Source organism: Carya illinoinensis, chromosome 16, assembly GCF_018687715.1.
Source record: "Carya illinoinensis cultivar Pawnee chromosome 16, C.illinoinensisPawnee_v1, whole genome shotgun sequence".
NCBI classification, from domain to species: domain Eukaryota; kingdom Viridiplantae; phylum Streptophyta; class Magnoliopsida; order Fagales; family Juglandaceae; genus Carya; species Carya illinoinensis.
This window is the reverse complement of record NC_056767.1, coordinates 12,304,256-12,318,131: the sequence shown is the minus strand read 5'-3', so window position 1 is coordinate 12,318,131 and position 13,876 is coordinate 12,304,256. Positions and strand designations below refer to the sequence as shown.

The window sequence follows — 13,876 nt, the reverse complement described above, 5'->3', positions numbered from 1 at the left end:
AAGAGAGGTCTTGAGCTAACTGATCTCCCCATGCCACCTTAACCAAAGGTATCGTCTTGGACCTCAACTGTTGCTCCTTCCAATCCATGATCTGCGACAGAACAACTTCATAAGTGAGATCCGGTTACAACAGAATACTCTCTGGGTCGACAAAGCGTGGCTCTTGTAGTCCAAAGCTCTTCTTCAAGGACGATACGTGGAAGACATCATGAATATCTCCAAAATACTCTTGCAAAGCAACTCTATAGGCGACGAGCCCTACCTTCTCCAGAATCTGAAAAGGGCCGACATACCTCGGATCCAGTTTCCTTTTCTTACCAAAACGCTTAACACCCCTCATGGGAGAGACTTTGAGATAAACCCAATCACCTTCTTCAAAAGATAACTCTCTCCTCCTGGTATCGGCGTAGCTTTTCTGGAGACTCTGAGCTGCCGCCATTTTATCCCTGATGATCCGAACTTGGTTTTGCATCTCTTGAATTATTTCGGCTCCAATTATCCTACTCTCCACGGCTTCATCCCAACACAAGGGCGATCTGCACTTCCTCCCGTAAAGAGCTTCATAGGGAGCCATCTGAATGGTCGCATGGAAGCTGTTATTATATGCAAACTCTATGAGCGGCAAATGGTTTTCCCAACTCCCTTGAAATTCCATGACACACGCTCACAACATGTCTTCAAGGGTCTGAATGGTGCGCTCCGATTGGCCGTCTGTATGTGGGTGATATGTAGTACTGAACTTCAACATAGTACCCAAGCTGCCTGCAAACTCTTCTAGAACTGCGACATGAACCTTGGGTCTCGATCCGACACTATACTCTTTGGTATGCCGTGCAGCCGCACTATTTCTTTCACATACAAGCGTGTTAACTTACCCAAGGAATCGATGTTATTAACAGGCAAGAAATGAGCACTTTTTGTTAACCAGTCAACAATCACCCAAACAGAATTTTTCCCACTAGGCGTTCTCGGCAAGCCCACTACAAAGTCCATCGTGATGTCATCCCATTTCCACTCAAGAATAGGGAGGGGTTGGAGCATACCTGCGGGTCTTTGGTGCTCGGCCTTCACTTGACGGCATGTGTGGCATTTCTCAACATATAAGGCAATATCCCTCTTCATTCTATCCCACCAATAATTTTTCTTCAAGTCCCAGTACATCTTTGTACTGCCGGAATGAATTGAGTAAGGGGTCGCATGAGCTTCTGTCATGATCCGCTCCTTGAATTCTGAATCTTTGGGGACCACTCTGCGATCTCGGAACCGAAGTATTCCATCTTTATCCATGCTATAATGCAATAGCCCTCGAGATTTTCTGACCATTTTTCTGATATTCAGCAGTTTCGTATCCTTCCTTTGAAGAGTTTTCAATTCCTCAAAATCAGTGACCCGAACATCAAGAACTGAAGATAGAATCTCTTCTTGCTGTGAACTTTCAATAAGGAGCCTTCTCATCCCACAAAGCAAAGAATCCAATTCCGATGGCTCGGCTTCATCTTCCAAGTGTGATTTTCGGCTCAAAGCATCAGCAACTATATTAGCCTTCCCCGGATGATACTTGATCTCACACTGGTAGTCACTGATTAGCTCTAGCCATCGTCTCTGCCTCATGTTCAGATTTTTCTGGAAAAACAAATGTTTCAGGCTCTTGTGATCAGTGTATACCTCACATGTTTCCCCATACAAAAAGTATCGCTAGATCTTGAGAGCAAAAACAATCGCAGCCAATTCCAAATCGTGCGTAGGATAATTCTTCTCATGGTCCTTTAGCTGACGAGATGCATAGGCAACAACCCGTCCTTCCTGCATAAGGACACAACCCAAACCAAACTTAGACGCATCACTGAAGACTATGAATGGCTTATGCGGTTCTGGAAGCGCTAACACTGGTGCCGTCGTGAACCTGTTCTTCAATTCTTGGAAGCTTCTCTCACACTTATCTGACCAAACAAATTCTGCATTCTTCCGAGTCAAAGCTGTGAGAAGTTCGGATAGGCGAGCAAATCCCTCCACAAATCTTCAATAATATTCGGCAAGTCCCAAAAAACTCCAGATCTCGCGCACTGTAGTCGGACACGGCCATGATAAAATGGCTTCCACCTTACTAGGATCAACGGCCACTCCGTCTCGGGAAATCACATGCCTAAGAAATCTGACTTCCTCCAACCAGAATTCACACTTGCTGAGCTTGGCATATAACTGGTGTTCTCTCAATTTCCCAAGTACCAGACGAAGGTGATACACATGCTCTTCAACATCTCGGGAATAAATCAGAATATCATCAATGAACACTACCACAAAGGAATCCAGATAAGGTCGAAATACTCGATTCATTAAATCCATGAAAGCAGTAGGGGCATTAGCTAACCCAAACGGCATCACCTTAAATTCATAATGCCCATACCTCGACCTGAAAGCAGTTTTAAGTACATCCTTATCTCTGATCCTCAGCTGGTAGTATCCCGACCTCAAATCAATCTTCGAGAACACGGCTGCTCCTTGAAGCTGATCAAATAAATTATCTATCCGCGGGAGAGGATATTTATTTTTGATAGTCACCTTATTTAATTCCCGATAATCGATGCACATACGGAGGGTTCCATCTTTCTTTTTAACAAACAAAACTGGCGCACCCCACGGCGACGTACTAGGTTGAATAAATCTCTTATCTACCAGCTCTTGCAACTGAGTCTTCAACTCTTTTAATTCAGCCGGTGCCATGCGATAATGAGCTTTATGTACAGGAGCTGCTCCAGGTTCCAAGTCTATAACAACCTCTATCTCCCGAACAGGGGGTAGTCCGGGCAAGTCATCCACAAACACATCGGGAAATTCTTCCACAACTGGAATGTCTGCCAAAGACTTCTTCTCAGACGGCGTAGACACCATCTGAACTAAGAATGCATCCGCTCCCCATGCAATCTCTCTTCTTGCTTGAATTGCCAATATAATTACCGGCTTTTCTTTTAACTTACTCCCCGCAAATTCCAGACAATCACTATCTGGAAGCTGAAAGGTAATTACCCGACTTCTGCAATTAATACTCGCAGAATATCGGTATAGCCAATCCATCCCGAGGATGATATCAAAACCCAACAGCTTAAACACCACCAAATCAGCATCCAAGAACCTTCCATCAAAATTTAACGGGCATCCCAATGCAACCTTGGAGCACCACACCATTTCACCATCGGGTAAAGCCACTAACAATGACTTTGGCAAAGGTTCCGTGACCAAATTACACATCCGCGCAAACGTGGAAGATACAAATGACTGTGAAACACCGAAATCAAACAAAGTGCAAGCATAAAACTCATACAAACGGACTCTCCCTGAACCAAACACATAACCCATGAAATCCAAAAACAAAGGAGAAACCAAATACACCATAAATTAAATCCAACATAAAATTAAATTAAATTAATCCATACCTATGATTACTCCAGCATCATGGGTTGCTGGTGCCTCATCATCCACATGTCCGGGTGTGACAACATATACCCAAGCTTGCACTGCTTGCCTTAGATTTGTTCTTCCACCACGTCTACCTCTACGACTTCCTTGAACTGGTCTTGGACACTCACGGGCAAAGTGACCCTGTTGGCCACAATTATAACATGGAGCCTCACCAGACGGGCACTCACCCACATGGGCTTTATTACAAACTCCGCAAACAAGCACACGTCCTCCCATGCGAACACCTGAGGATGCTTGCGGGCGAGTTCCAGTCCGCTGAACAAATTTCTGAGGCAAACCGGAGCTGCTTCCTTCACCAGAAAAACTTTGCCTCTTATGACCTGGAGGGGAGCCCATACTCAGATTATTCTCTCGCTCTACAAGGGTGGCCACATCCACTAAGTCCTGAAAAGTGGATATCCGGTGGCTGACCACCATACAGCGTATATCAGGGCGTAGTCCCTCCAAAAAACACTCAGCTCGCATCTCCTCTGTGGCGATAAGGTGGGGAGCAAATCGCCCAAGTTCTATAAACCTTCGGGCGTACTGTTCAACTGTCATGCCTCCTTGGACCAAATTTGAGAATTCTCTTGCCTTTTGCTTCCTTACCGATGCGGGAAAGAAGCGGTCGTTAAATTCTTTCTTGAAGCGCTACCAGGTTACAGCGGCGAATGATCCCAACTCTACTTCTAGCATCACCCTCTTGGTATCCCACCAATCAAAAGCGATGCCTTGCAACAGATAGCTGGCATAGAGTACCTGTTGCGCCTCGGTGCAACCACACATCTCAAAAGTTCTTTCTAGGTCTTTGATCCACTTTCCAGCTTGAAGCGGATCCTCTTCTCTAGTGAAGTGTAGGGTCCTATGTGCTAGAAAGCACTCATAGGTGCATCCGGCTTGCACCATGCTACTAGATCCTCCCGGGTAAAGTCAAGGCCCTCCCTGATATGGCCAAGGACCTCCTGGTTGCGGCCAAAGTCCTCCTTGTTGCGGATAAGGCCCTCCTTGTGGTAGCTAGGGACTCCCTTGTTGTGGCCAGGGTCCTCCTGGTTGTGGCCAAGGTCCTGTCTGCTGTGGCCTAAAATTTTGCTGCATAAACTCCGTCATCTGCCGTATGGCTTGGGCTATGGAGTCATCTCTTGATGTATTGTCCCATGGCTCCTGAGTAGATTTCTTTGGCCTCCCCATTTTCCTACCATCACAACCTTTGACCCCCTTTAAGAAAATAAAAACAAATAAAACCAACAACAAACAAAAACAAAACCAAAGACCAACACCACATCACAAGAAACAAAAGAAACCAGCTTGCAAAAACATAACTAAATAAATAAACAAACACAAGCAAACTAGCTCAAACAAATCAAACAAATAAAACAAATAAACAAAACAAATAACAACTTCACTTAACATAATTTTTAAAACACAACCTTAAAACATTCTGGTACTACCTACGAGACATGTGGTTTTACCCAGAGCCAAACCGCTCTGATATGACCTGTGATGCCCCCAAATCCCCACGCCCGAACACGGGGAAATCGAGACGTCTGGATGATGACGTCACGGGTCATCATCCTATCGACGTGTGCCAAGTGTGTGAAAAAGCGACGAATGTGCACGAGAAATACGCAGCGAAAAGCAAGTCAATAACTAAGTACCAGAATTTTTTCTTGTTTAATACAAAACTGTTCAACACATACTTAAATAAATATTACAAAGCACAAACATAAATTTAAACCAAATACAAAGCATAACGTCAACATCCTGGTGGAGCCGCATCCTCGGGCTCAGCCTCCTCCTCCTCATCCTCGATCTCTGCACCAAAATCGATGGTACCAAAAATAGTGCCGCAGGTAAGTAAACTCCAAACACCATTAGATAAAAACATATAAAACTCAAACAATATGCATGAAATAAAAACCAATGCACATGCGTCATAAAACACAATTTTTCCACGCACGCCAAAAAAACCCATTTGGCCCACAAAAATATATCCTTAAAACCACGCCTTGCCATTATCCCAGATAATGGCCCAAACCACTATTTTCCCAGAAAATAGATCAAAAGCCTCGAAAACCAAACATTTGGGAAAATGGCGCACATCCGAAAACCATAAAAACAAACCGGTTATGCATGCACCATGATCTCCCCTAGGGATCTTCCGCATACCCTGGCTCTGTGCCACACCGCAGGTAACGACTACGCATGTGACACCTAAACGAGCGATGCCCAGACTCGCGCCCCACGCGTACCTGGCCAGGCCATCCTCTAGTCCTCGCCACTCTAGGGACCACGGAGTCGTCACGACAGCGTTACCATATCGTGCGATCCGGTCGTCGCCCTGCGACAACCCAGGGGATGTCACTCAGTATTATTCACTCCCGAGTGACCAGAGGAGCTCCACCGAGATAATAACCCATCCCGGCTTGGGCTCGTGAGACACACGCACCCAAAAACCATTTACGCCAATAAAACGAAATTTTCTCGATTAAAACAATATGCACATAAACACAATATGCAACTCACGCCTCATGGCTCAAATAATCAAGCAAGCACAAACAAGCAAAACCAAGCACTCCGTCCTCAATCCATCCGACCCCCGAACTCCTCGGACTCTGTCCGGAATCAGCCAACCAACAACAATTAATTATTGAATGAGCAAAATATATTTAAATCTAAAAGTAGGGTTTGAAAAATACTTATAGCACTATATGGTATTTTTAGAAAACACGCGGCGTTGCAAACGGCGGAAGGAAAGCAACGTAACAGTGAAAATTCACTGTGGCCATGGGTTGTAAAATACCCACTTTTGAACGGGGACAAACCAAGGCTCGAGATTGATAGGGAAGGTCTAAGGATGTTTATGAAGCTAATGGAAGTGAAGTTTGACTGTGGGTGGCGGCGGAAACGGCGAAGGAAGGCCAGATTTTCCAAAATGGAAAGTTAGCTCGTGGGAGCTGTTTCGGTGGCTGTTAGAGGCCGGAAATGGGTGGGTTAGGACGGCAAGGAGCCGGTGATGAAGTGGTGAAGAGATGGTGGCCGGAGGTGGAGCGACGGCGGCGGATCGGAGCAAAATCCGTGAGGCTTGTTGGGCGTTTTCCGGCCAAACAGCAGCTCTGTTGGAAGTGAAAATTGGTGGGGTGGTTCATTGGAGGGAGGGGAAGATTTTGGTAGGGGTGGTGTGCCGCACGGTGGCCGGCGGTGGTGGGTCTGGGCTGATGATGTTTTCAGCGTGGGAGAGAAGAGAGAGAGAGAGAGAGGAACCAGGGGGGTTACGCGCGGGAGAGAGGGGAGGAAAAAGGAAGAAGAAAAAGAAAAAGAAAAAAAGAAAAAGGAAAGAAAAGAGAAAAAGAGAGAAAGGAAAAAGGGAAAAGAAAAGATTTAGGAAAGAAATGAGGTACAATCCTCACTCCGGAAAGGAAAACAAATCCGCCGAAAACGAGATTAAAAAACCGTAAAACGACTAATTAAATAAAACACATCATCAAATAAATAAAAACCAATTAAAACACATTAATTTAAAATAAATAAACTAATATATTAATTAAATTAAAAACAACCGTTCAGTGAAAATACACGTAAAACCGGGTTATCACATTGAATATTGAAAACTGAGTTTTTATGTGTAAATAGATTTTTGGGTGCGTGTGTATCACGACCCCAAGCCAAGATGAGGTATTATCTTGGTGGAGCTCCTCTGGTCACTAGGGAGTGGATAATACTAAGTAATGTCCCTTGGATTGTCGCTAGGCTTGGACGATACGGTAACGTTATCGGCCGACTCCGTGGTGCCTCGGCTGGCGGGAACTACAGGATGCCTGGTCATGCTACGCGCTGGGTGCGGAGCTGGGTATCTCTCGTTTAGATGTCACATGCGTGATCGTTACTTGCGGTGTGGTATAGGAGCCAAAGTGTGCGGATGATTCCTAAGGGAGATCATGGTGCATGAATTAAAATTAGAACTGGTTTTGGATATTGGATATGGGTCATTTTCTGGTAAAATTGTGAGTTTTGTGTGAAGGATATTTGTGGGCCATTTTATGGGAAAATTGTGGGATTTTTATATGTGGTTTTTCATGGACTATTTTATGGAAAAATGGTGGATTTCTCGTTTTGGGCCATTATCTGGAATAATGGCGAGGAAAATGTTTTAAAGGAATGTTTATAGGATTATTTTGGAAAATGTAGATTTTTGGGACATATTCATATGGCATCTTGTTCATGCATATTGTTGAGTTTTAATGTATTTTTATTTTGTGGGTGTTTGGATTATTGCTTACCTACAGTACCATCTTAGGTACCGTAGACTTTGATGTAGATGAGGAGGAAGAGGCTGAACCTGAGGAGGCGGCTCCGCCGGAGGATTGAGTTGGAGTTGCTTGTATTGTTAGAAAATATTTCCCTTGCCTTTATTTTATGTATTTTGGATTTGTGACAATGTTAAACTTGTAGTATTTTATTACGCTTGTTTTAAGCAAGTTTTTATTTAAACAAAATTCTAGTACTTAGTTAAAAGATTTTTTATTACCGCTACGTTAATTTGTATGTACACGTCTTGCATGTACACACTTAGCACTTAATGATGGGATGTGTGACCCGTATTATCATCATCCCAACGCCTCGATTTCCACGTGTCCATATGTATTATTATGTATTATTATATATAAATAAAAAATAAAAAATTTATTTATATTATTATATATATTATATATAATTTTGTATATAATAATATATTTATATATCATTATAATTTATATTATTATATATTATAAATAATATAAAAACTATTCTATATAATATTTAAAAAAATAATTTAAATATACATTATAGTGAATTGGTCTGATCCGGTCCGATGAGTGTGCGAAAGTACACTCTAAATGCGCTATTATTGGATTAAAATGCTAAAATATGAATAGAAATTATAGGAATTAATGTGTATTCTTAAATTGAGTTTCTATTTACGTTGGGATACTCATAAGTAGTTTTTTTATGTTTAATTTCAAAATTTATAAAAGAGCAAGTCAAGTTCAGTCAAATTCAAAGGAGGAGCTTCATGGGGTTTGAGAGGAATTTGGATCAAGAAAAAAAAATCATAAAAGGAGAATGCAAGAAGTCCAAATCCGAAATTTGCTAAGAGAGGGTCTGGACATACTTTAGTATTTTGACCGTAACGTTTTACTCAGATATCGGATTGATAAGATTCTTGATGCATTAGAAAGCTACCTCTATAAAAAACATTAGCAAGGGGGAGAATTTACAATAGTGAAAAACATTAAAAATTAATCAAGTAATCAATGAGTAAGTCATTAAGGGCTTGTTTGGGAACATAACTGTTGGCAGATATTCATAAACTACTTTATTATTATTCATAATCAGTTCACTACTATTTACAAAGTATTCATTACTATTTTACTACTATTCACAAACTATTTTGCTACTATTCATAGATGATTTGAGACACTCTTAGCATCCCAACAAAGCTGTGGTGACATATAAATATATATATACATATATATATTATATACCTAATGGTGGTGGAAGGAGAGCATGGTAAAAGATTGAAATAGATTGAAAGTAGAACCAAATGACTGGATGACCATATAATTGGAATTAGATTATATAATGAAGGTAAATAATGCAAATGAAAAGTAGATAATGCAAGTACGATAATTCAAGTACTGAATCAAATTCCTTTTTATTGAAAATACAATTCACAATGGTAAATACAAGGGTTAAGTAACTGAATGAGAAGAGGAATTGAGAAGATGACTTCGAGAGATAGTTCTCAAGGAAGAGCTCGTAGGAAGTTCTTTTCCACTTTATTTCCTTCTATCCCCCTATTGAAATGAGGTACCCCTTTTATAGAATAAGGAAGTGCCTTTACAAATATTAAAATAGTCAAATAGTGATTAGGGAATAGTAAAATTGACTTTTTTCACTATTCATTGAATCAAAATTTCTTTCGGTGTTGCAGATAACTGACTTTCTTAGCTGAAATTGTGGAAGTCCATTTCATCTTTTTGTGCCAAAAGTGAAATAATGGAAATCTCAGAAAGTAAGGGAATCTATGAAACTAAGGTTAGGAGACCAATTAATCCTTATGAAATATTTGGCAGTTTGTGTCAATGGATTAATCATCCAAGAGTTTTGGCATGTATTCAAAGTCATGACCAAAGAAGTTGTTGTATGGGTCACTATCAGCAATTGGAGCCTTGGAGGATGCATCTGATTCAGATCCAGAATCTTTTTCAGCTTCAAGAGACGCCTTTAATATTTTAATTAAACCCTTCTTCTTTAGTCTGTTAAGAATGGTCTTCTTTTTAGACTTGGAAGATGACTTTCTAGAAGTATTTGAAGTAGTGGCCTGAACAAATGGATATTCAGGTGAAGCAGGTAGCTGTTGTTTCATAGTAGGGAAATCCTTCATACTTTGAATATCTCGAGCAGGTTGAGGCTAATCTCTAGCTATGGAGAAAATAATGTCTTCTGTGTGTGGAAATTTATCCCACCATTTGACAAAATAGTGTATGATCAAAATATCACTATTCTTTTCATAACTCTATTTTAAGATCCAAGAAACCCTGTATCTTTTGCATAAATGGAGTAAGTAGGGAAATTTTAAATTATGACGGTCTATCTTTGGGAAGGCCGCAGTGGAGAAATGTTTAATAGCTGTTTGAAATCTTTCCTGGAAGATTTCGAAAATAGGACCAAAGTGGTTCCACCAGCACTGAAACTAAAGTGAGAAACTATGCTTAATTTTCTTGTCAAAGTTGAAAAACCAAGAATGTGACTGATCTGAGATTTGAAACATTGTAAATTTAAACCAAACGTCTATGTAATCATAGTAACAGTTGACAATATCTGATTGTGGTAATTTTTTTGTAGTATACGGATGGGTCCCCCATTCGTTTTCAGTAATCACTTTTAGAATGTAAGCAATATGAAAAATAATCTTGGTTTTATCAGATTTATAAAAAATAAGGTTAAGAGTGAGAGACTTTGTTTGAAACAAAATCTCATAATAAAATTGGATATTTTTTTTCCTAAACTCTCAAGAATCCAATAGAAATTGGGGGGTAAGTAATTGGAAACAATTTTGAATGGATCGATATACATGGACCGATTTGGTTCGATATAAAAAAGACATTGTAAATATGCTTTTTTAATATATTCAATTTTTGAAGTAGGAAAATATTGTCTAGGCTTAACCGCCGAAATTGGCTTAGCATACGGATCATAAGTGGTTGAGATAGCTGAAGCAAATGAAATAAATCAAATAGTTGGAATACTACCAAGTGTAGTAAACCTATTGGCAATATCTAATGGGGAAGTAGGTTCATTTTTAAGAAGTGATTTGTGTGGGATTGAAGGAGGAGACTCTGGTTTTTTCCCTTCATCCTTTTTCTTACTCATGGTTTTTATAGAAATTCAAGAGTAAAAAAATCAGGATCGGAATTGTTAGATCCCTTAATATATTCAATATCAAAATCAAAAGATTTCAAAATTATTAGGAATGGGTTCAGTAGATTTTAAGTGTTTTTTATTTTTATATTGAATATACTAAGGGATCTGACAATTCCATTCCTGATTTTATTATCTATGAATTTCTGTAGAACCCATGAATAAGAAAAAGGATAAAGGGCAGTGGTGGATTGGGGTGGCTCAAGTCATGGAGGCCCATGGTGGCTTGTGGTAGTGTTGCAAGCAACTTTGGCTGGTGGTGCTATTAATGGCTACACAGATCTATCTAGTTCCGAGAGGGAGAGAGATCATAGGGCAGATCTAAATCCTAGGGGAGGGTAAAGAGATTGTCATGGGTGGTCGGCATGGGGAGATTGGTGGCTTTGTGGCCGATAGGGCTAGGGCCAGTGGGTGGTTCACGACAACTATACAAGGATCTAACGAGATCCGGGAGATAGAGTCGATTTGTGGTGGCGATTGGCGGAGGAGGTGGTGTGAGAGAGCAATCGGGGAGAGAAATGGTTTGTTTCAACATGGCTGTGGGGAGAGAAAGAGACAGTCGGATGTTGGGGGATTCAGCATGGGATGATGCCATCGATGTTGTGGCAGTGACTATTGGTCGCAGTGGTGGCTAGCGAGGAAAGGGGGAGGCTATGGTGGCTCAGGGAATCAGAGAGAGAGAGAGAGAGAGGCAGCTGAACACGGGGGAGTGAGAAGGAAGAAGAAAAGAAGGGAAAAAGCTAGGGTTTGGTAGGTTTTAATCTAGACCATTCATCCTAGGGTTTTTAGATCTAATCCAACAGTCATGATTTAATCATGAGATTGAGGTACTTTTTATTTTTTATGATCTCCTTTTTTTTCTTATAGAAGAATTTAAAGTTGAATAATAGTATGTTTTATATTAGATTCTCTTTATAGATCACTTTGATTAATGTGGTATATTAATTATTGTGATTGAAAAATAATAACCAAAGTTATTTTCTTTCATTGGATAGCTCCATTCCATAATTAACGGGCAGAATCAAAATGATATTGCTTGTCATCACCTCCATCGAGATTTTTTTTATTATCTGAATTTCTCAAATCACTAACTCAAAAGCCAAAGACAAAGGAAAGTATAAACATCTGAAGCAATTTTCCCGTCTCCCACTAATGGTGTGTCCCATGTGTTTTCAAAAGCAACTGAAAAGTCAAAGACAAATGAAAGTATAAATATCTAAAGGTTTTGAGTCCAAAACAATTTAGAAGCTTTTAGAAATATCAGAATGTTAGTTGGCAAGGGAAAAGTAGAAATGGACAAAACGGTTAGTTAATAAAAAATGCAGGGACATATTTGAAAATAAGTATGTTTGGAATTTTAGAGTAGAAGCAAGGACAAAATGGGAAGTGAAAGGGAAAGTAGAGAAAAAATTATTATTTATGTGAAAGGGAGAAGGCCCACCTTTGTTAGATCTTATTTTGAGTTGGTCAGGATAAAATAGTCTTTAGGTAAATATTGTTATTATTTTATTTGTTTATTTTGACGTGCAGTAAATGAAAGTGATTTGAGTCACTTTTAAGTTTAAAAGCTAATCATATCATACTCACAGGGCCCTAGAACATAAATTAAAAAATAAAATAAAAAACTTAAAAAAATCACAGCTCACTATAGACCTAGAACAAAAATTAAAATAGAGAGAAAAAAATTCAAAAAGTGATCCAGGTACTCACATGGCCTTAGAACATAAATTAAGAAAAAAAAAAACCAGAAAAGCGAAACAACAAGAATCACTCTACCTTTATGGAATTGTGACCCAAATTTGATTATTTTATACATTAATAGTTACAAATTTAAAATTAAGAAATTTTTGTGTTTTATTAATGTTTTTGAGAAATTTTTATACATTTTATTTTGAGAAGCATTTTATTTTCTTCAATTAACAAATTTTTTGAAACTAAATACTGTAATATGTAAGTTTAAAATTATCACATTATATATCTATATCGATCAATGTTTTAAATACCATACTGGTGTCGACCGGTACCGCAAGTATATGCCGAACTAGCCATTGGTCCAGTACAGGTATTATATCTATTTCATACCGTCCCAAATACCGACCGTACAGGCTGGTGTCGGAAGTATGCGTTGATATTTCGGCCTACATATCGGCCGGTATTTCAGCCTTTACTTTTTTTTTTTTCATTTTTTTAACTCTCAATTCAGACCTGACTATTTATAATTTATATATATGTATTTATATATAATTTATTCATATATAAACTATTATTTTGGAATATAATTTATATATATAATTTATTCATATATCGACTATCCCGAAACGGTACCAGTATCAAAATATTTCGTTTAAGTGCCTTGAATGGTACGGCATTCAGTATGGTATTCAAAACTTTGATATCAACACTAATATGAAAATTAATATAAAAAGAAAGGCAAAAACTAAAAATAATAAGAAATAGTAAATGAGAAGGTGTTCAAAGATATTTAAACAAAAGTTAAACAAAACATAATAAAAAATGAAGAAAAAAAATATGGAATTTACATATAAGTCAACGTTCTATTTAGGTATATAATTATAACCCGTAAAAGTTCAACAAAAAGAGATTTTTAATGTTTATGATGTTGCTTCAGTTATATATAGGTAGACATGTATATATATGTAGATATAATACGTAATAAATATTATAAGCATTTATCGCAAAAGGAAAAGAACTAAACATTTTATTCTAAATAAATTCATACAAATTATATTAAATCAATTAAATTAGGTAGTACATCTAAGAATAGAACAAATCTATTAGAAAATCAATCTAATAAGCAAAAAAATTATTCCTACAAGAAACCTATGATGTCAACCATTTTTGTTAGGTACATGTGCATTTATATAAATATTAAAAAATAGAATAAAATTTCTTCATATAAAAACGAAAGAACGTACCAGAAAGTATAGGATAAGAAAGA

At 38.8% G+C, this 13,876-nt stretch overlaps 1 protein-coding gene across 2 annotated transcripts in view; it reads left to right on the top strand.

The window, feature by feature from the left end:
* LOC122299886 overlaps window positions 1-7,968 on the top strand; it is a 51,854-nt gene extending 43,886 nt beyond the window's left edge. Inside the window, exon 4 of one of the 2 annotated variants that reach the window (XM_043110363.1) lies at window positions 7,751-7,968. In XM_043110363.1, the coding sequence (XP_042966297.1) occupies window positions 7,751-7,821 (71 nt within the window). In that variant the 3' untranslated portion in view covers window positions 7,822-7,968. Of the gene's footprint in view, window positions 1-7,739 lie in introns of both variants that reach the window. The other variant, XM_043110368.1, reaches the window with a different exon arrangement.
* Window positions 7,969-13,876: the final 5,908 nt, after the last annotated feature.